Genomic DNA, 22,982 nt, shown 5'->3' with positions numbered 1-22,982 from the left:
GAAGAGACTATACATGTTCTTAAATCCCATATTGGCAGGAGATACACAATTTAGTGATAAAAAAGGGAGGTTATGACAATGTATCTTTGAATGTAATGCTCAGTTTTGGGTCTAAGGAAGTAGAAGGTTAAGGAAGATTCCCAAAGAAACCATGTTTTAGTAGAAACAAGACCAATGAGTAGACGTTCCTGAGATAAACAGGGTTGAAGCAGGGATGTCTGTAAATGTGTTAGTTTTTGAGAGTCCTCTGAACCTAACATAGTTTTAAGAGCCTTTCTTGCATTATTCAATTTAATTTTTTATCTGCTCTAAAACTCACCCACTGCTTTTAAAAAAAATATATGGTTTTATTGAGATATGGTTTCACATCCAATGAAATGTATCCATTAAAACTGTACAGTTCAGTGATCTCTGGATAGTCACAGAGTTGTGCAGCCATCACCACAGTCTGACTTCAGAACACTTTCAACTCCTCAAAAAGAAACTGCATTCACATTAGCATGAGGAAATCCTCATTCTCGCTTCCATGAGTCCCAATTCTGATCCTAGCCCCAGGGTACCATTAATCAACTTTCTGTCACTATGGATCTGCCTGTTCAGGATATTCACATAAATGGAATCATACAGTATGTGGTTTTCTGTGACTAGATTCTTTCACTTAATGTTTTCAAGGTTCATTCATGTTGCAACCTGGTTTTATGGCTGAAAATTCATTTTTAGTCTTTCTTCATAGCTGGATAATATTCTATTTTGTGGCTATGTTACATTTTGGTATACCTTCATCAGTTGATGGACATTTATGTCATTCTCAGGCTTTGGGTATTCTGAATAATGCTGCAATGAACATTGATGTAATTTTTTTGTGTGGATATGTCTCTTTATATGTTTGGGATATATACCTAAGAGCGGAATTGCTGGGTCACGTGGTACCTACATATCAAAACTTTTGAGAAACTGGTTTCTACAAGTGGTTGCACTAATTTCATTTCAACAAGCAATGTACGAGGGTTCTAATTTTTCCATAACTTTTCATTTTTTTATTGTCAGTCTTTATTTCCTTTAATCATTTAAGTGAATGAGTATGAAGTGACATGTCCTTTTGTGGGTTTTGATTTGTATTTCCTAATGACTAATGATGTTGAACACCTTTTCATGCACTTATTGTCATTTACTTATCTTTGGAGAAATCTTTATTCAAAACTAGTTTCTGTTTTTGGGGAATGGTGGTGAGTGGTAAAGAATCTGGTTTCCAATGCAGGAGATGCAAGCGGCTCAGGTTTGACCCAGGGTCAGGAAGATTCCCTGGGTATGGCAACCCATTCCAGTATTTTTGCCTGGGAAATCTGTGGACAGAGGAGCCTGGCAGGCTACAGTCCATGGGGTTGCGAAGAGTTGGATACATCTTAGTGACTAAGCAAGCAGGCAAGGAATCGTTGTTGAACCTGGTATTAGAGACAGAAATTCTGTTTTCAGAAGAACAATACTTGACATGAATACTTAACCAGATTGAGGAGAGGGTCATAACTAGCAAACAGGCATAAAAATTGAAGAGGCAGACCTGGAATCAAACCCAAAATGGACTTGGCCTTTGTGAGTCACAACCAAAAAGAGACCTACAAGTGAAAGGGAGCATGTCCAGGGCTTCTGGTTCAAGATGGAGGAGGATAAGATTCTGCTCATCTCCTCCTGCAAAAGCACCAAAATCACAACTAGCTGTTGAACAACCACAGACAGGAGGACTCTGGAACCTACCAAAGAAAGATACTCCACACCGAAAGACAAAGAAGTTGTTGCAGGAGATGGTAGGAGGGGCACAATCATGATAAAATCAAATCCCATACCCACCAGGTGGATAACCACAAACTGGAGAACGATAATACAGAAGTTCTCCCACTGTTGTGAAGGTTTGGAACTGCACATCAGGCTTCTAGCCTGGGGGCCCAACAAATGAACTGGGAATCCTCAGGGACTCTGACTGGGGAGGGCTAGTGGGATTTGATTATAAGACGTCCACAGAACTGGGGGAAACAGAGACTACTCTTGGAGGGCACAAACAAAACCTTGCATACACCAAGACTCAAAGGAAAAGAGCTGCGACTCCACAGGAAACTGAACAAAAACTACCTGCTAGTGTTGGAGGATATCCTGTGGAGCTGTGGGTTAGCAGGGGCTCATCACAGGGACAGAGGGGACTGGCATCAGCTGTCTGGAAATGTCTCCTTTGGTGTAAACCCTCTTGGAGATTAACCTGACCATAGAGCCCATAGACCTGAGGGTTGGGTCACCTTGCCAAAAACTACCAGAGAGGAAGTGCAACCCCATCCATCAGGAGATAATTGTATTAAAGCTTTATTGAGTAAGGCCCTGCCCACCAGAGCATGACCCAGGTTTTCCCACCACCAGTCCTTCCCATCAGGAAGATTACACAAGCCTTTTAGCCTCCTCCATCAGAGGACAGACAGAAGAAGCAAGAAGAAACAAAATCTCACAGCAACTAAAACAGAACCACATTACAGAAATTTAATCCGTATGAAAAAGCAGAATGTTACATCCCAGATGAAGGGACAGGATAAAGTCCTAGAAAAACAGCTAAATGATGTGGATGTAGGCAATATTCCACAAAAAGTGTTCAGAATAATGATAGTGAATATGATTCAGGATTTCAGGAAAAGAATGGAGGTAAAGATCGAGAAGATACAAGAAATGTTTACCAAAGATCTACAAGAACTAAAGAACAAAGAAGCAGAGATGAATAATACCCTAGAAGGAATCCATAACAGAATAACTGAGGCAGAAGCACGGATAAATGACCTGGAGGACAGAACGGTAGAAATCACCGCCACAGAACAGAATCTAGAAGAAAGAATGAAAAGAAATGCAGGCAGCCTAAGAGACCTCTGGGACATTAAATACATGAACATTCACATTCTAGGGGTCCCAGAAGGAGAAGAGAGAGATAAACGACCTGAGAAAATATTTGAAAAGATAATAGCTGAAAACTTTCCTAACATGGGAAAGGAAACAGTCAACCAAGTCCAAGAAGCACATTGAGTCCCAGGCGGGATAACCCCAAGGAGGAACACACTGAGACACATGGGAATCAAATTGGCAAAAATTAAAGACTGAGATAAAATATGAAAAGCAATGAGGGAAAAACAGCAAATAACATACAAGGGAACTCCCATCAGGCTATCAGCTGATTTCTCAACAGAAACTACTAGCCAGAAGGAAATGGCATGACATATTTAGAGTGATGAAAGAGAAGAACCTATAACCAGGAATACTGTATCCAGCAAGACTCTCCTTCAGATATGATGAAGTCAAATGCTTTCCAGACAACCAAAGTTAAGAGAATTCAGCACCACCAAACCAGCTATACAACAAATGGTAATGGAAGTTCTCTAGGCAGGAAACAGAAGGAAAAGCCCTACCTAGAGAAAATGCACCCAAAACAATTATGATAATGGTAATAGGATCATATATAATGATAATTATCTTAAATGTAAATGGATTAAATGCACCAACCAAAAGACATAGACTGGCTGAGCAGATGAAAACATGTCCAGGTATACACTTCCACTTACCACATCACTCTGCTTGACCCCCCAAATTGTATGTAATTATTTTATATTGTTAGATTAATCATGTTTCAATTATGGTTTGCAATTGTAATCATCTTTTATATTTTGTCTGGCTATCGATTGTGAAAACTGATGATCATCTATTACTTCTGTGATTCTGTAACTATTAAATTGCCAACACCTGTTGGATCATAGAAAAAGCAAAAGAATTCCAGAAAAACATCTACTTCTGTTTCATTAACTATGATAAAGCCTTTGACTGTGTGGATCAACACAAACTGTGGAAAATTCTTAAAGAGAGGGGAATATCAGACCACCTTACCTGCTTCCTGAGAAATCTGTATACAAGTCAAGAAGCAACAGTTAGAACCAGACATGGTACAACTGACTGGTTCCAAATTGGGAAAGGAGTATTTCAAGGCTGTATATTGTCACCTTGCTTATTTAACTTATATGCAGAGTACATCCAGTGAAATGCGAGACTGGATGAAGCACAAGCTGGATTCAAGACTTCAGGGAAAAGTATCAATAACCTCAGATATGCAGGTGACACCACCCTTATGACAGAAAGCAAAGGGGAACTAAAGAGCCTCTTGATGAAAGGGAAAGAGGAGAGAGAAAAGCTGACTTAAAACTCAACATTCAAGAACTAAGATCATGGCATCTGGTCCCAGCACTTCACCGCAAATAGGTGGGAAAACAATGGATACAGTGACAGACTTTATTTTCTAGGGTTCCAAATTACGGCAGAATGTGACTGCACCCATGAAATTAAAAGACACTTGCTCCTTGGAAGAAAATCTATGACCAACCTAGACTGCATATTAAAAAGCAGAGGCATTACGAGTCCAACAAAGGTCCCTCTAGTCAATGCTATGCTTTTTCCAGTAGTCATGTATAGATGTGAGAGTTGGGCCATAAAGAAAGCTGAGTGCCAAAGAACTGATGCTTTTGTACTGTGGTGTTGGAGAAGACTCTTGAGAGTCCCTTGGACTGCAAGGAGATCTAACCAGTCCATCCTAAAGGAAATCAGTCCTGAATATTCATTGGAAGGATTGATGCTGAAGCTGAAACTTCAATACTTTGGCCACCTGATGCGAAGAACAGACTCATTGGAAAAGACCCTGATGCTGGGAAAGATTGAAGGCAGGAAGAGAAGGGGAAGACAGAGGAAGAGACAGTTGAATGGCATCACTGATTCAATGGACATGAATTTGAGGAAGCTCCAGGAGTTGATGATGGACAGGAAGCCTGGCATGGTGCAGTCCATGGGGTCACAGAGTCAGTCATGACAGAGCGACTGAACTCAACTATTACTCACTTAATATTATTGTATCATGATTGGTCAACAGAAAAATTATAGAATTCTATATCACCAAAACTAGCATTTATTAGAAAAATCTGTAATCATATTTCCCCCCATTTATTTTTATTCATTGGAGGCTAATTACTTTACAATGCTGTAGTGGTTTTTGCCATACATTGACCCATTATACAGAGTGATGTAATCACTTTTCAAAGTCCAAATGTATATCAGAATTATCTTGGAATATTTGGAAAATACAAATGCCCAGATATTGCATTTTTTTTTTTTGCCAGAGCTCCAGATATGTTTCTAATAAGCAGCTATATTTAAAAACAACTGGACTATATCAGGATCTTTTACTTTTATCTAGTTTGTTTCACTTTTTCTATTTCATATTCACAGCTCCCATTTCATTTAGTTTATGTTTTCCAATTTGTTCATCTCTTCTTTTTTTTTTGACATTCTTTCTCAAGCCCTTATCAAGTGTAGTACAAAAGCTTTTGTATACATATATATAAATGATATGTATAACATATATTTTCAAAAACATTAATTTTTGCCCAACTAGAAAATTTATGACATTTTGATTCCACTTGCTTGACTTAGTATGAATAGAAAGCTAGATCTCTAATTTAAAAAAATGGATAGGCAACAAGCAACAAAGGTTTACTGTATAGCACAGGGAATTGTAGTCAATATCTTGTATAATGACCTATAATGGAAAATAATTTCAAAAATATTATATGTGTACATGTATAACTGAATCACACACACAAAAAAGAATTTTACTTTTTGAAATTTAGTAATGTTTATCTTTTTGCCAGTTTTTCTATGTCTTATGGACATCTAAGAACAATGTATAAGATTCAAACTTTTAAATATATGTGTGTAGCATATGATTAATATAAATGAATTAAATATGAATCTATTTTATTTAAATTATTAAGACATCATTCAAGATGCTTCTATATTATTTTTCTGCAATTGATAAAGTATTCTCAGAGAAATATTAGTATGTCTCACTATAATTATATATTTTTTCTTTCTCCTTATATTTCTTCTGGTTTTTGCTTTATGTGTCTTTGTTTCTTTGTCGGTAAGGTGTGTAATGGTTTATGATGTCTACTGTCTTTGTGAATTGTACCTTTTATCATTAATGTGAGGCTGTCACGGCTAATGCCATGACAGGCAGCCTAGATTAGGTGTAGGCCTGGTTTCCTGGGGTAACATAATTATCAGGCCTCCTGGAGCCAGCCAATCAACATATGCCTAGCCAGAAAAATGGGAACCTATCAGGGGAAAGCTGAAAGCCCCACGATGGACCAACAAAAATTACTTTGCAACTGTGTAACCAATCCGTTTGTGCCAACTACCTACTGTGTAACCAATCCACTTGCGCCAACTACCTGCTGCTTTTTTTGACCTAATAAATACCCGAGAGAACTGGGGCTCAGGGCCTTTCATCCTCAGACACTTGGTGAGGGTGAGAGGCCCTGGCTCGAGTCAGTAATAAATTCCCCTACTGCAAGTCACATTGTTTCAAGAAGTTTTCTTTCCCGACCGGGGACTCGGACTAAGGGCAGAACAATTAAAAATATTAATCTTTGTTTCATTTAAAATAAATAAATTTTTAAAAATGAGCACGTCCACAGAGACTGCTGGGTTAGTCTATCTCAAGTTCCAGCACTGTCAAGTCTGGAGTGAGAGGCTGTTCCCACTATGAGCCTGGTGAGTGAGCCCATCCTGGGATAGTTTGTGTGGCAAATCTGGGTGGAGAGTCACGGCTTGGCAGGGGAGGTTCTCATGAGGTCCTAGGACTTTCTCCTCTCCCAACTCCCAAAGGTTGTGTCCATTGTTAAATTGGGTTATTTGTCTTTTCTTATCGAGTTAGTCAATTTAATTTTAACAACAGTGAAAAGCCGAAGTTCTCTTATCGAGTAACTGATTAGAAACTGACACATAGAGAACTTAAGTCTATTGCTCAAGGTTTTACAGACAGACAGTGATAGAAATCACTCTTGGTCTTATATTATATGCGTGCACGCTTTCTCTTTCTCTGCCCCCCCCCCCCCCCCCCCCCCGCCGTGTGTGTACACTCTTTCTCTATCTCTCGCTCTCTCTCTCCTGCGAGCTGGCACACTCCTCCACTCTCTTCTCTTCACATCTTTGGGTTAGCATGCCCTCACGCTTTGAGGATGGATTCTCCTGCTATCTTCTAAATAAAATAGAGCTGTAACACTGATTTGTCTAAGAGCTATAACATGGTCTGTTCAAAACCCAACAACTGTGACGCAACGAGGGTTTTAATGTCCGTCACTTCAAATCTTTGCTTTGATGAGACAGAACTGAGGAGACGCTTACTCCTTGGGAGGAAAGTTATGACCAACCTAGATAGCATATTAAAAAGCAGAGACATTACTTTGCCAAGAAAGGTCCGTCTGGTCAAGGCTATGGTTTTTCCAGTGGTCGTGTATGGATGTGAGAGTTGGACTGTGAAGAAAGCTGAGCGCCGAAAAATTTATTCTTTTGAACTGTGGTGTTGGAGAAGACTCTTGAGAGTCCCTTGGACTGCAAGGAGACCCAACCAGTCCATCCTCAAGGAGATAAGTCCTGGATGTTCATTGGAAGGACTGATGCTGAAGTTGAAACTCCAATACTTTGGCCACCTGATGCGAAGGGTTGACTCATTGGAAAAGACCCTGATGCTGGGAGGGATTGGGGGCAGGAGGAGAAGGGGACGACAGAGGATGAGATGGCTGGATGGCATCACCAACTCGATGGGCATGAGTTTGAGTAAACTCTGGGAGTTTGTGATGGACAGGGAGGCCTGGAATGCTGAGATTCATGGGGTCGCAAAGAGTCGGACATGACTGAGCGACTGAACCGAACTGAACTGGGAGGCCCCAGGAAAAAACACCAACAGATGACTTGGACAGCATTACCTCAGGAGTTTAGAGATAGCTCCAATTTGTTTGGACAGGCCCTTAGCTGGGATCTCCTAGATCTGGACCTGGGACCTAATGGGAAAATATTACAATACATAGATGACCTACTAATCTGCTCTCCAGATGAGGAAATGCCCCAAAACATGCAATTCAGGTTCTAAACTTTTTTGGCAGAAAGAGGATATAAAGTCTCCCATGCTAAGGCACAAACGATCAAGACAAAGGTCACTTACCTGGGAGTTCAGATTACACACGGGTCCAGGAGGCTGTCCTCTGATCGGGTACAAGGAATCCTCCAGTTGCCCTCCCCCATGACTCGAAAACAATTGTGAGCTTTCCTGGGGCTAACTGAGTACTGTAGAATCTGGATACCCAACTATGGTCTAATTGCTCAGCCCTTACATGAAAGCTTAAAGGGATGGGATGATTCAATCCCACTGATGTGGGGAACTCCTCAAAAGAAGGCAGAGGCTACACTAAAACAGGCCCTAACTCAGGCACCTGCCTTGAGGTTGCCAGACGCAGAAAAATCATTCCAACTTTATGTCCATGAAAGAGAAGGAATAGCCTTGGGAGTGTTAACTCAAAGGTTAGGATCTGAGCCCCAGCCTGTAGCTTACTTATCCAAGAGACTCGATCCAACTGCCCAAGTCTAGCCCCTCTGCCTTCGAAATCTTGCAGCTATTGCAATCATAATAGAAGATGCTTTAAAACTCTCCTTTGGGGGCAAACTAACTATTTTTACCAGCCACCGAGTAAAACAACTCCTAAATGGGAAAGGCCATTTATGGATGTCTGATTAAAGAATCAAGTAATATCAAGTAATGCTGATGGAAAATCCAGGCCTCACTATATCCCCTTGTGAGGTTCTTAACCCAGCCACCCTCCTGCCTACCCCTGAGGGCCCTCTCCCCTTTTACTCTTGTCTAGAAACCTTGGACCACTGGACAAAACCCCGAAAAGGATTGTCAGAAGATCCTCTGATCCATCCTGAGGAAACCTGGTACACTGATGGAAGCAGCTTTGTCTTAGATGGGAAAAGAAGAGCCGGCAGTCAAGGTACCAGGACATGACTCCTGGATTCAGTACTCACGAGTCAAGCCATGGAAGAAAACAGAAGAGGACACTGAATACACCTGTGAGCCCCTGGGAGATCTCAGATACCTATTCAGAACTACAAATGAGTGCCAGTCTAATGAACACCCCCAAAATCTGGTTTCTGCATACAGGATTTCTCAGGATATCTCTAAAGAGCCAACACAGCTTGGTAGAGATTGTACTCCAAAACAGGCAGGAGATAAATCTTCTGATCCCTGAACAAGGAGGGACTTGAGCCACCCTGGCGATGGGAATCTAGAATTGGCTAATGCCCCTCCTAGTCCCTGTTACACCACACTGATGCTGCTTATGATTGTTCCATGCATTACCAGTTGTCTAACCTGTTTTGTCTCTGCCCAGGTCAACAAGCTACAGCATTCGGGCCAGTTCAACAAAGATATAAAACTACAGCCGACCATCGAAAATATCACTCACCCTTAGATGGACACTGCTATGATGACTCCGAGGCCTGAGACTAGCAAGAGGGGGAGGCCCAATACCCCTGGCCATCCCAGTTCAGCACGAAGTAGCCAGAAAGACCTCGATGCCCCTATTCCCAAAGAATTGGGCCTTCCATCTCTTGAGGGGGGAATGTTAGGTAGTTAGAATAGGGAAAAGGTCCAAAAATGGCGGTGGCTAAAGGACAAGGAAGGGAAAAGCCCACGAGAATAGAACAAAGGAAGGTGAAAGGAAGGTCTGAGGAATGGAGTGAGGACCTCAGGTAGAGCAAACAGCACTCCTGGCTAAGCCCAACTTGCATAGGGCAGGCCCAGGGGGAGGAAAAAACGTATAAAAGGAGGGGCCAAAGCAATTTCTCTCCCTCTCCCTCCCCCGCATGCGTGCGCTCTTTCTCTTGCTCTCCCTCTCCCCCGCGTCCTCTCTCTCTTTCTCTCTCCCCTGTGTGCGTGAGCTCTTTCTCTCTCTCTCCCTGCTCTGAGTGTGTGCGCTCTTTCTCTCTCTCCCACTCACGTGTGTGTGCTCTTTCTCTCTCTCTCCCTGCTCTGAGTGTGTGTGCTCTTTCTCTTCCTCTTGCATGCTCTCTCTTTCTCTCCCCTGCGTGCGTGTACTCATTTTCTCTCTCTCTCTCTCTCTCCCCCCTCCACATACATGTGCTCTTTTTTTTTCTTTCTCTCACTCTCTCTTTCCAGTGCACTGGAGCACTCCTCCACTCTCTTCTCTTAGCCTCTTTGGGTTGGCATGCCCTCACCCTTCGAGGAGGGATTCGCCTGCTATCTTCTAAATAAAAGAGCTGTAACACTGATTTGTCTAAGAGCTATAACATGGTCTGTCCAAGATCCAACAGCTGTGACGCGCTGAAGGCTTTAATGTCCATCACTCCAAATCTTTGTTGTGACGAGACAGAAACGAGGAGCATATACTTGTCTGACATGGTGATGTATAGGTTTCCATGTTGCACTCTCCATACATTCCACCCTTGCCTCCTTCCCCCCAACACCATCCATATTTCTGTTCTCTATATCTGTGTCTCCACTGCTCTTTAGTCACTCAGTCATGCCTGACTGTTTGTGATCCCCTGGACTGTAGCCCACCATGCTCCTCTGTCCATGGGATTTAGAAGGCAAGAATACTGGAGGGGGTTGCAGTTTCCTTCTCCAGGGGATCTTTCTGACTCAGGGATAGAACCCGTGTCTTCTTCAATGGTAGGCGGACTCTGGGAAGCCATTGCTGCCCTGAAAATAGGTTCATCACTACCATCTTTCTAGATTCCATGTATATATGTTAATACATGATTTTTGTTTTCTCTTTCTGACTTACTTCGGTCTGTATACTAAGGTCTAGGTTCATCCACCTCACTAGCACTGACTCAAATACATTCCTTATCATGACTGGGTAATATTCCACTGTGTATATGTACCACAGCTTCTTTATCCATTCATCTGTCAATGGACATCTAGATTGCTTCCATGTTCTAGCTATTGTAAATAGTGCTGCAATGAACACTGGAATAAATGTTTTTTTTTTTTTTTTCTTTTCAATTTTGGTTCCCTGGGAACTCTTTGGTCTCCAAATTTGGTGGTTTTTTGATTTGGGTGACAGCTCATCTTAGTGAGGAACATAACAAAAGCCCACCTTTAGGACATTACCAAAACAATACAAATTACCATCACATCTCCAGTTCCTCAAAGATATGATCTCAGGTGGAGTCAACTAGTTGTGAATTTAGAAGGAAGTATTGGAGAAAATCAGGGACATGGGGAATTTTGAAAAGCTCTGAAATATTCTCAGAAATCCGTGGATTCACAAGGATATGCCCATCCTCAGTGAAGACCTGAGAAAGAAGACAACAGTCTCTCATCTCTGGTTGACCTTGAGGCTTGTGCAGTCAGGTAGTGAAAGCCCAGACTGTTAAAGAATCTTCCTGAAGTCTGAAGGTGTGACTTTTCACTCAGATGCCTTTGTGGAAGTGTGCAAAACATATAGGCAAGGCATTTAAGGAAATCTTATGATCAAACACTGGATGGCCACTAGATTATACTGAACCAGATATGAGCTCATAGGCACCTAGAACTAAAAATAAAAACAAGAACCTAAACTAGAACTAAAAGGCCACACACTGCAGGGAATTATCAATACATAGAATTAGTCTAGGAATGTCATTAAACTATCAAACAAACAGCAGCAAACTAAAAACAGGAAACCTTGGAAGGCAGAGGGATCTGATAACTGGAATGTTACAATGTATTATTAAAACAGCTAGTTTTAAACAATAATTATAATATCTCTGGTGGCTCAGCTGGTAAAGAGTCTGCCTGCAAAGCGGGAGACCTGGGTTCAGTACCTGGGTTGGGGAGATCCCCTGGAGAACTGAACCACTACCCACCCCAGTATTTTGGCCTGGAGAATTCTATGGGTTCTATAGTCCATGGGGTTGCAAAGAGATGGACATGACTGAGACTTTCACTACTTCTAAGCAACATACAAAGAAACAGGAAAATATGCTACTTACAGAGGAAAAAAGAAAAAAGGAAGTGTCTCTGAGAGGCACAGATTAAGAGGATGTGGTACATATACACAGTGGAAAACTATTCTGCCACAAATATAATGAAACTGTGCCATTTGCAGCAACATGGCTGCAACTAGCAATTATCACACTAGAGAAGTCAGTCAGACAGAGAAAGATAAATACCATATGATATCACTTATCTATGGAATCTAAAATATGACACAAATACACTTATCTATGAAATGGATATAGAGTCGTGGATGTAGTGGCCAGACTTGTGGTTGCCAAGGGGGAGGGGGTTGGGGGAGGGATGCAGTGGGAGGTCCAGGTTAGGAGATGTAAGTGATTACATGTGGAATGGATAAACAACAAGGCCCTGTTGCATAGCACAGAGAACTCTATTCAATATCCTATGATAAAGCAGGTTGCTGATAAACACATGAAAAGATGCTCAACATCACTCATTATTAGAGAAATGCAAATCAATAGTACAATGAGGTATCAGCTCACACTGGTCAGAGTAGCCATCATCAAAATTCCACAAACAGTAAATGCTGCAGAGGGTGTAGGGAAAAGGGAACCTTCTTGCACTGTTGGTGGGAATGTAAATTGATAGAGACACTATGGAGAATAGTATGGAGATTCCTTAAAAATCTAGGAAATAAAACAAACATATGACCCAGCAATCTCACTACTGTGCAATTACCCTGAGAAAACCATAATTTAAAAAGACACATGTAGCCCAGTGTTCACTGCAGTGCTATTTACAATAGCCAGGACATGGAAGCAACCTAGATATCCACTGACAGATGAATAGATAAAGAAGTTGGGATATATATGTACAATGGAATCTTACTCAGCTGTAAAAAGAATGAATTTGAATTAGTTGTAGTGAGGTGGATGAACTTAGAGGCTGTTACCCAGAGTGAAGTAAGTCAAAAAGATAAAACCAATATCATATAGTAATGCAGTTATATGGAATCTAGAAGAATAGTACTGATGGAATTATTTGCAGGGAAGGAATGGAGATACAGACGTGGAGAATGGAATTGTGGATACAGTGAGGGAAGAATAAGGTGGGATACTGAGAAAATAGCGTTGACATATATACACCACCATCTGTACAACAAATAGCTGATAAGAAGTTGTTGTAATAACACAGGGAGCCCAGCCCGGTGCTCTGTGATGGCCTGGAGGGGTGGGATGGGGGAAGGCAGGGAGACTCAAGGAGGGGTGGTGGCATATATGTATGTAATTATGGCTGATTCACACTGTTGTATGGCATAACCAACACAACATTGTAAAGCAATTATCCTCCAATTTAAACAAATGCATAATTGAAAAGAATATTAGAAAGAATATATATGCATTTGTTCATATACAACTGAATCAGTCTGTTGTACAGAAGAAATTAACACAACATCGTAAATCAACTATATTTAAGTTTGAAAATAAACCAAAGAAATGATGAAATACTTGATATAGGCCAGTAATTAATATAATGCCCTTTGGGAGGATGTGATTTTTTATTCTGAGAAGAGTGAAAATCATTTTCACTTAAGATGGATGACTGCATCCCATAAGGTAGATACAAAAAGTATATTGCTGTTAGTGATGGATATATGGATATCTTCTTCAAATATGTGTAGAAATATGTACACAGTTCTAAGGAGCCCAAGGAGTGGATTCTAGAAGTTATTAAATTTTTGCCTGTTGACTGCAGTAACATCCTGCTTTGTTCTGCTTTGTAGTATCATCTTGACCCTATAAACATTTCTTCCTTGAAAGTTGGCTTCATGTCACGACTTTATGATAATACAATGCCATTTTTTCTGAAAAGGCATTACCTGGTATTTTCAATGCCAATATTAATAAAATAAAACGTTTCAAAAAAAGGTAAAATATTTGAATATGTGTTTCTCTAAAGAAAATATGCAAATGGTCAATAAGCAGGTGAAAAGATGCTCAACATCAATAGTCATTGGAGAAATTGCAAATTGAAACCACAGTGAAATATGAGTCCATTCTCATTAGGATAGCTAAATTTTTAAACATAGGATATAACTATTGATAATAACATGGAGAAACTGAAACCCTCATATATTGCCAGTTGGGATGTAAAATTGTCCAGAAGCTTTGGAAAACAAGTGGTGGTTTGTCAGAAGGCTAACCAGATCTTCCATTTGACCCCAGGATTCTACTTGTAGAGTAGATATATAACCAGGAAAAATGAAACTTGTACATATATGTTTGTAGTGATCTCATTCATAATAGCTTTACAAAAAGATAAATAATCTAAATGTCTATCAGCTGATGGATGGATAAACAAAATGTGGCATATCCATATAATGGAATATTATTTGCAAAATGATAACAACAAAAACAACAACAAAAAGTGAGGTTGTGATACACACTATGGTATGAATGAACCTTGAAATCTTCAGGCTAAGTAAAAACATCCACATGTTTTTTAAGTAAAAAGACCACATGCATAATTGCATTTACATGAAACATCCAATAGAGACAGAAAGTAGATAAGCATTTGTCAGGGGTTGGGGCAGAGGAGTTGGTAGAAGGAATGAGAAGTGAATTTTACTGTGCATGAGGTTTTTTTGGGGAGTTGAAAATGTAATATTAAACATTGATGTGATTAAACAAAATGTGATGTATTAAACAAAAATGTGATGATAGCTGCACTACTCTGTGACTATTCTAAAAACCACTGATTTGTACACTTTCAAAGGGTGAATTTTGCAGTGAGTGAGTGAAAATTGCTCAGTCATGTCTGACTCTTTGTGACCCCCTGGGCTATTCAATCCAGGGAATTCTCCTGGCTAGAATACTGGTGTGGTAGCCTTTCCCTTCTCCAGGGTTTCTTCCCAACCCAGGGATCGAACCCAGGTCTCCCACATCTCAGGCAGATTCTTTACCAGCTGAACCACAAGGGAAGCCCTACAATATATGTAGTATATGTCAATAAAAATGCAAAAACATCGTCTAGTATTAAAAGCTGAATATAAAAGTGTAAACTAAGAAGCTTGAATCTGAATTTGAATTCAGCTCAGCTACCTACTAAACTGAATTAAACTGTGCACATTTCTGCATTTACTTAAACTATTTGTGCCTCAGGTTTCTTATCTGTAAAGTGGGGTGAATTACAGTGTCTACCTCATAGTATTGGTATGAGGATTAATTGAATTACCATACATTAAAAAATGGTTAGAAAAATGCATTGGGACAAAGTAAGCACCTTGTAAATGCTAAATTATGATACAGTCTATTATTTTAATTATTTATATCAGTCCTACTATTACAAATGAAAGATTGAAACATCCTACAGAATTAGGACAAAAAACAGGTTATATTTTTCTAAATGATGCCCTAAGCACTTCCTTTGATTTCCTCTTTTTTATTTCATGAACAGAGGTTGAAGGCATTCTCCTTAATTATTATCCTCCACCAAAGATGCCCTAGGGATTTTTACTTAGTGTCTGTACAATATGATCTGTCATAATCAAATACTACATTTGTTCTACAACACATGATTGTGCTGGAGAGATAAGAACAGATGGAATTTGTCAGGAAGCAAATGCTTCCTGTGTGCTGTTTTGGATCTGTCGGGAACCCTCTGGCCCTTATTGATTCCTGAATATTCAGGAATTAAGAGGAGAGGCACGCCTTTCCCGGGGCTGAGGAATCCCGGCATTTCTCATTACAGTGATAAGTACCCTCTTCCTTTTTATGAGCCATATGGTAAAAGGTGATTGTTTGCAACTCTCTCTTTGATAGGGATCATCTTATGTTTTGTAAGCCTGGAATTTTAATCTTTATCTTTACTGAGAATAACTACAGTATATATGCCCACGCCATGTTGATTAAAACACCTTTGCTTCATCAGAGCTTTGGTCCCCGTGTCTTTCTTTCTTTCTATTCCTTCTCTCTCTCTCTTTCTGGCTAATTCCTTGGAGGGCAGAGGCCCGCTGAGCTCACGTTCTTGCCCAGGCTTCTAAGACCCTCTCGAGAAGGCGCACTGTGCCTTCACCCACTCGAGAGGGCGCCTGGTGCCTACGTGCAGCAGCGCGAGCCCTAAGATCAGGACTCTATTGGCTTTCCACGTAAACCAGGGGATAACAGCCTCTTTCTCTCTCTTACTCTCCGGAACACCAGGTTCCAGTCCATTAAAGAACCAACAAGCACTATCAGCCTCTCTCTCTTACTCTCCGGACCACCAGGCTCTGGTCCATTAAAGGACCAACAGGAATTTAATTTACCTGGTGGGTGTCCCATAAAGACGAGGCCTGGATGCTGCAGAAATGGCCACAATCACAGCTGGGACTCCATAGCCCACAGGGAACATGGCCTTCTTCATGAACCTGTTGACACTGGAGTAGTTGACCACCATCAGGTTGCGTGCAGAGAGGAAGAGGTGCAGGCCCACCAGCAGCATCCAGGCGAAGGAGGCCAGGTAGAGGTAGTGTAAGGCACCTGCGATGATGGCGCACAGCACCTGGGGGAGGAGGAAGGTGTCACCAGGAGGGACTGTCTGGGTGGAGCACGGCCCCAGCACTTCTATAACTTGCCACTAGAGAGAATTTTGATGTATATGAAGGGGCTGTCAACAGAATGTTTGTCTTCTAGTTGTGGCAGTCAATGTGAAACTGGTTACTTACCAACTTAACCTTACCTGGAATCCAAGTCATTTTATTAAAGTGTCCAAAGCAGTGTGTCTCCATGAACTCACAATCCCCTGGGGCAGGAGTATTTTGGAAACATATACGAACCTTGTTCTCAGTTCTGTCAATGGCTGTGAGGAAGAGCAGGTGGGCCAGGAAGAGGCAGAGCGAGAGCTGCAGGTGGAGCGAGGTGCTGGTGTTCTGGATGGCTTTGCACAGAAGGAAGGTGAGGGCCGCCAGGAGGAGGCACAGCAGAGAGAGGCTCAGCCCCATGTAGGTGATCACAGTCAGTGCAGGATCCTCCTCCTGGGACCCAGCAGAGAGGAGGCCACAGTCACGCTTTCCTGCTCTGAGTAATGACCCTTCCACCATTTTTGTTTTCAGACATAGAAAAATCAGGAGGAGAAGACCCAGATAGAGTTGGTATATTTGTGGATAGCTTTCTCCAGGTTCTGAATGTTAGAATTTTATGGGATCTGAATGGTTAATTCAGTCCCTGGAAGGACAGAGGGACAGGAGACTCTTTAGTCAAGAACAAACTCTGGAACTCACAAGGGTTTATTTTCCTGTAGGCTTCTGAGCATGACTCAGCCTCCCAGTTACCACAATAGGTACACAGAGGCATGAAACTTCATGCTGAGCATCACCCTCCATTCCCACCAGTGGTGGTGTGTGACAGAGTCTGTACCTGAGGCTCTCTGTCCAGGTATTAACCACCTGCCCTGGACGCCATTCACCCACCCCTGAAATATCCATTCTTGGAAGGGAACTAATGATTATAGATTAGAACTGAACCCTTGATGGAGGAAATCTACTGTATTTTGGCAATGATGGTAGAATAAAATTCATACTTTCTGCAGCCCCTCAGCACCCTGCTGTAAAGACCCCTGGGGTACACAGAATTTTAATTTGGCAACCACATCCTCATCCCCATCTTCTGCCAGATTTTCAGTCAGAAGCCAACCCAGGTGGTGCTGTGAAGAGAGTGTTGCGGGTGAAATTCATGTCTTCCATCAGCTGACTTAGAGAGTTTATCCTGGTTGGACCTGTTGTAACCAGAAGAGCCCTCAGAAGAGGTAGGCTCCTCTTGAAGAAAACGATTCAGAGTTTCAGAGAGTTCTGACATAAGGGAGTTTCTCCTGCTGATCTCCAGACAGATTCACTGGTGCACTGTGAGAGGTCCCAGAGGAGAATTAGGACCAGAAAGAAGGCTGAGCACTGAAGAATTGATGGTTTTGAATTGTGATATAGAAGACCTCTGAGAGTCCCTTGGACAGCAAAGAGATCAAACCAGTCAGTCCTAAAGGAAATCAACCCTGAATATTCTTTGGAAGGACTGATGCTGAAGCTCCAATACTTTGGCCCCTGATGCACAGAGTCCACTCATTGTGGAAGACCCTGATGCTGGGAAAGAATGAAGGCAAAAGGAGAAGGGGCAACAGAGGATGAGATGGTTGGGTGTATCACTGCCTCTGTGGTTATGAATCTGAGCAAAATATGGGAGATAGTGAAGGACAGGGGAGCCTGTCGTGCTTTAGTATATGGGATTGTAAGGTGTGGGACATGACTTAGCAACTGAACAACAGCAACAGATGAGAGGGAAAGCAGGCAACCATGGAACTGAGCCTGGTTCTCTGCTGCCAGAGATAAAGAAAACACTACCTCAGTCCTACTAACACCAAGAACTGAAATCTGCCAGAAACCAGGGAGTTAGGGGACAACCCCAACTTTCTGAGGAAAGGTTTATAAGACTTGTAGGAACCTGAACAGAAAGCTCATCTGAACCACGACTATTTGCTAGCTTGAAGAAACAATGAGATAATAATAAACTTATGTTTCTAAAGCTGCTGTGTGTGGGAATTTGTTACACAGCAGTAGCCCTTGAATGTTGCCTCTCTGAGGTTCTCACCTGGACACTGTAGTGGGCCATGAGGACGGCAAAGATGCTGAGGTGGGTGCACTGGCAGGTGGTGTTGTTGTCTCTGGTGCTGGTCACCCAGCAGCCTCTGGTGTCCCAGTGACCACTTCCATTCTGGCCACGCTCCCAGTAAACACAGTGCACCTTCTGTCTTGGCTCAGGGGTCACTGACTGTATTAACAGGAAGAGGAAGTAGGTGTGAGTTCGGGGTTCTGTTGCTCAGAAATGCTGAGCCAAATCTGGCTTGTGAAGGGCTTTCCTAAAGAGTTTATGCACCCATGGTAGAGCACGCTGAAGCCCAAGGCTGGGCCCAGGACTCAGGCCTGTTCCACACCCAAGACTCCACCCCACCTGGACTCACATGTTGGAAGACAAAGGTGACTGGGGATTTGAGGTTCTCAGCATCCTTGTTGGTGATAAAGGCAGATATGACATCTGACAGCAGTATGTGGGAGGTTTCCTGCAGCAAACCCCTGTGTGTCTCATGTAGAGTTGCCGGTTCCTCAGCATCCAGGACCAAAGGGGCTTCAGCCAGGAATCTGTGCATCCCTGGAGTGGACAGGAGGCCCACCACAGCAAGACCTGCAGGACAAGACTAAGGTTGACATCTTGCAGTACCCGAAAGGACCTCTTCTTCTACGGATGAACTGTTTCCTTTTGACCCACGATAGCCCACACTTCCCTTTAAACTTCAATATTCCATTTGTCATATCATTGGGCATCTTGACACACAGTGAAGACTTACCCACTGTCTCAGCCATTACCTGAGTCACCAGAATCATGCACTGTATCCCAGGTCAGCATCATCTCAGTCCTATTCTGAATCAAGGTGATATTCCTGTAGCTTGGCGCCTGCACCTCCAGTGACACTTCTATGAATTGTGGGAGTTAGGTTAGTAATTGTGATTGTTTTGATGGCTATAACACCATGTTGTTCAGTTGCTAAGTCATGTCCAACTCTTTGCAACCCCATGGACTGTTTCATGTCAGGCTTCCCAGTGCTTCACTAACCCGTGGAGTTTGATCAAATTCATGTCCATTGAGTCAGTGATTTCTATCATAACATAACATACATATACTCTGCTGCCTCTTTCTCCTTTTGCTTTCAATCTGTCCCAGCATCAGGGTGTTTTTCAATGACCTAAAAATATGACACAAATTTTTATGTAGTATATATGTTTCATTATTATGGGTGAAAAATGCACCTGAGGGGACTCAGGATGGGAAAGAGGATACTGGCCCTGGAGAGCTAAGGTGCATGTAAAAGGAGTGATTTCAATAAGCCCCAACTCTTGCACCTTGCCATCTGTAGAAAAAGTGTTAAATTCACTAAATTGAGATTTCTGCTTTTCTTTAATTAATAGTAATTCTTTGATGTTCCAACTATCTGGTTTTTGTTGTGAAACTTCTATAGATCCTGGCCTATCCTCTATCTCTGAGGCCTGAAGTTCTCAGAAAGTCCACTGAATAAAGCATAATACTCAACTTTCAGGCTGTGCATTGTTTCAGACATTATATTGCGACCTTTAATGGACATGAGTTTGGGCAGACTCCCGGAGATAGTGGAGGACAAGGTAACCTGGCATGCTGCAGTCCATGGGGTCACAAAGAATTGGACATGACCGAGTGGCTGGACAACAGTTATTGCAATATCTACCTCAATAATTTCATTCAGTTAATTTAAAATGATGGCATAGCAACAGCTAAAGGTGGTACAATCTCAATTTTACAAGCTTATTTAGTAAGAGTGAAAACAGAAGACTATTAAAAGTGGCTACAAAGACAGGTGGTTCATCATGCTTAATGTTTCTATAACTTTTGGTAAGGCTTACATAAGATAAGTATATATTATGTTTTATTATATACAGCGTATACCATATTATATATATTGTATATCAGATATACATTATGTGAAATCTTATTATGTGTATCAAATAATGGTATAATTATATACCATAATGGTATAATTTTATATGACATAACATCACATAACATAACATACACAAGATATATAACACAACATTACATAACGTAACAGACAAGAAATTAAAAGATGCTTGCTCCTTGGAAGAAAAGCTATGACAAACCTAGACAGCATATTATAAAGCAGAGCCATTAATTTGTCTACAAAGGTCCCTCTAGTCAAAACTATGTTTTTTTCAGTAGTCATGTATAAATGTGAGAGTTGAACTATAAAAAAAGCTGAGCACCGAAGAATTGATGCTTTTGAACTGTGGTGTTGGAGAAGATTCTTGAGTCCCTTGGACAACAAGAAGATCAAACCAGTCAATCCTAAAGGAAATCAGTCCTGAATATTCATTGGAAGGACTGATGCTGAAGCTGAAACTCCAATACTTTGGTCACCTGATGCGAAGAACTGATTCATTGGAAAAGAATCTGATGCTGGGAAAGACTGAAGACAGGAGGAGAAGGAGATGACAAGGAATGAGATGGTTGGATGACATCACCAACTTGATGGACATGAGTTTGAACAAGCTCCGGAAGTTGGTGATGGATGGGGAAACCTGGTGTGCTGAAGTCCACGGGGTCGCAAAGAGTCGGACACAACTGAGCGACTGAACTGAACTGAAGTATAACGTTACCCATAATATTTGTTATACATTATAATGGAGCTTCCCTGGCGGCTCAGTGGTAAAAAATTGGCCTGCAATGCAGAAGGTGGAGGAGATGTGAGTTCAATCCTTGGGTCAGGAAGATCCCCTGGAGGAAGCCATGGAAACCCACTCCAATATTTTTGCCTGGAGAATCCCATGGACAGTGGAGCCTAGAGGGCTACAGTCCATGGGATCACAAAGAGCTGGACAGGACTAAAGCGACTTTCCATGCACACACATGCATGATAATGGTACACATAGGTATGAAAACCAGCAGAACCCCAAACCCTGCCCACAAGAACAGTGATTCTTCCATGTTCCCTGCCTCTTGTAGGAAAGCTGGTTTCTCAAGCCTCCCTGAGATACAGATGATCAGGCTGAAGCAGTTAATGATTAGAACAATAGAGTCACAGAATCTGTCTGTGTCTGACGCACATTCCTGAGCTGTTTTGCAAATACTATAACTGCCACCAGAGGGAAAATGCTAACTGCATGATGACCAGACTGTAGCTATGACATAAGCTATTCCATCGATGGCTAGTAAAATTCCAAGAACTGACCTCAACAGAATAGAATTAACAGTATTGCTCTTCACAGTCTACATTTTTGTGGGCCTCAAAATAATTGTAGCTTTCTCTGCCCACGTATGTAAGTGAGCAACTAGAATTATCTGCAAAGTGATGCTACAGACCCCCACTGACATATTCTGGTCAAACATGTCCCTATGTCAGCATGAAACAATTGCAGAAGATGAACCTTCATCTCTTACCCCATAGAAATGGAATGATGTTTACCGATAAAGAAATTGGTAAGCAGCTTTTTAACCCTTTCCTGCTTGCCAGTTTCTGTTCCCTTTAAAACTTACTTTATGAGGTTACATAAAGTAATCCTTATGAAATTACAAAATGAGATTCATTATGTAACATTGAACTAACTCCTGACTTGTGCTTTAGTGAATACACACAATACCTTGCCCAACCTGTTCTGATTCTTTCCTCAGATTAAAAGAAGTAGGAATGAAGAATTAAGTTAAAGTATGATTAGCTCTCTACCCCCAGGAATGCCCTGAACAATTCTTCAAGCAGACCACATGGGTGAGATATTTAATACTATCTGAAGAAAGACCACAAAGAGTCAGCCAGCCTGTAGGTAATGGAAAATGATGCAGAGCTAAACTTCCTGCCTTGATGACTCACTGAAATTCTTCTCCTTTTTGTCCTTTAAAATTTACCATTGGTTTAAGTTGCTAAGCTGTGCCTGACTCTTTTGGCCCCATGGACTGTAGTGTGCTAGGCTCCTCTGTCCATAGGATTTTCCAGGCAAGAATACTGGAAAAGGGTTGCCATTTCCTTCTCCAGGGGATCTTCCTGACCCAGGAATTGAACCTGGGTCTCCTACATTGCAGGCAGATTCTTTACCAACTGAGCAACAGATCCCACATAAAGAACTACCATGGCTGAATTTAAAAAAGAATGATACAGTGCCATTTGCAGCACCAAGGATGGATCTAAAGATTGTCATACTCATTCATTCATTGAGTGAAGTATGTCTGAAAGAGAAGAAATATGACATCTCTTATATGTGGAATCTAAAAATAAATGATACAAATGAACTTATTTACAAATCATATACAGACTCATAGCCTTAGAAAATGAATTTATGATTGCTGGAGGGGAAGGATGAGGGGAAAGGATAGTCAGGGAATTGGGGAAGGACATGAGCACACTGCTATATTTTAAATGGGTAACCAAGGACCCACTGTATAGCACAGTGATCTCTTCCCAATGTTATGTGGCAGCCTGGGTGGGAGGGGAGTCAGGGAGAATGGACGTGTATACATATGGCTGAGTTTCTTTGTTGTTCACCGAAACTTTTACAGGA

General features: G+C 41.6%; 1 protein-coding gene across 4 annotated transcripts in view; it reads right to left on the bottom strand.

Moving 5' to 3' along the window:
* Positions 1-22,982, bottom strand: part of LOC133061812 (adhesion G protein-coupled receptor E2-like) — a 61,343-nt gene that overhangs the window by 15,928 nt on the left and 22,433 nt on the right. For all 4 annotated transcript variants that reach the window (XM_061150026.1, XM_061150028.1, XM_061150030.1 and 1 more), the window contains 5 exons: positions 19,251-19,358; positions 18,848-19,068; positions 18,478-18,657; positions 16,677-16,874; positions 16,167-16,402 (listed from right to left, as the gene is read on the bottom strand). In XM_061150026.1, coding sequence (XP_061006009.1) covers positions 16,167-16,402; positions 16,677-16,874; positions 18,478-18,657; positions 18,848-19,068; positions 19,251-19,358 — 943 coding nt within the window. The remainder of the gene's footprint in view (positions 1-16,166; positions 16,403-16,676; positions 16,875-18,477; positions 18,658-18,847; positions 19,069-19,250; positions 19,359-22,982) is intronic.

This window comes from Dama dama, chromosome 9, assembly GCF_033118175.1.
Source record: "Dama dama isolate Ldn47 chromosome 9, ASM3311817v1, whole genome shotgun sequence".
NCBI classification, from domain to species: Eukaryota; Metazoa; Chordata; class Mammalia; order Artiodactyla; family Cervidae; genus Dama; species Dama dama.
The sequence above is the reverse complement of the archived record's forward strand: the minus strand, read 5'-3'. Positions and strand labels throughout refer to the sequence as shown.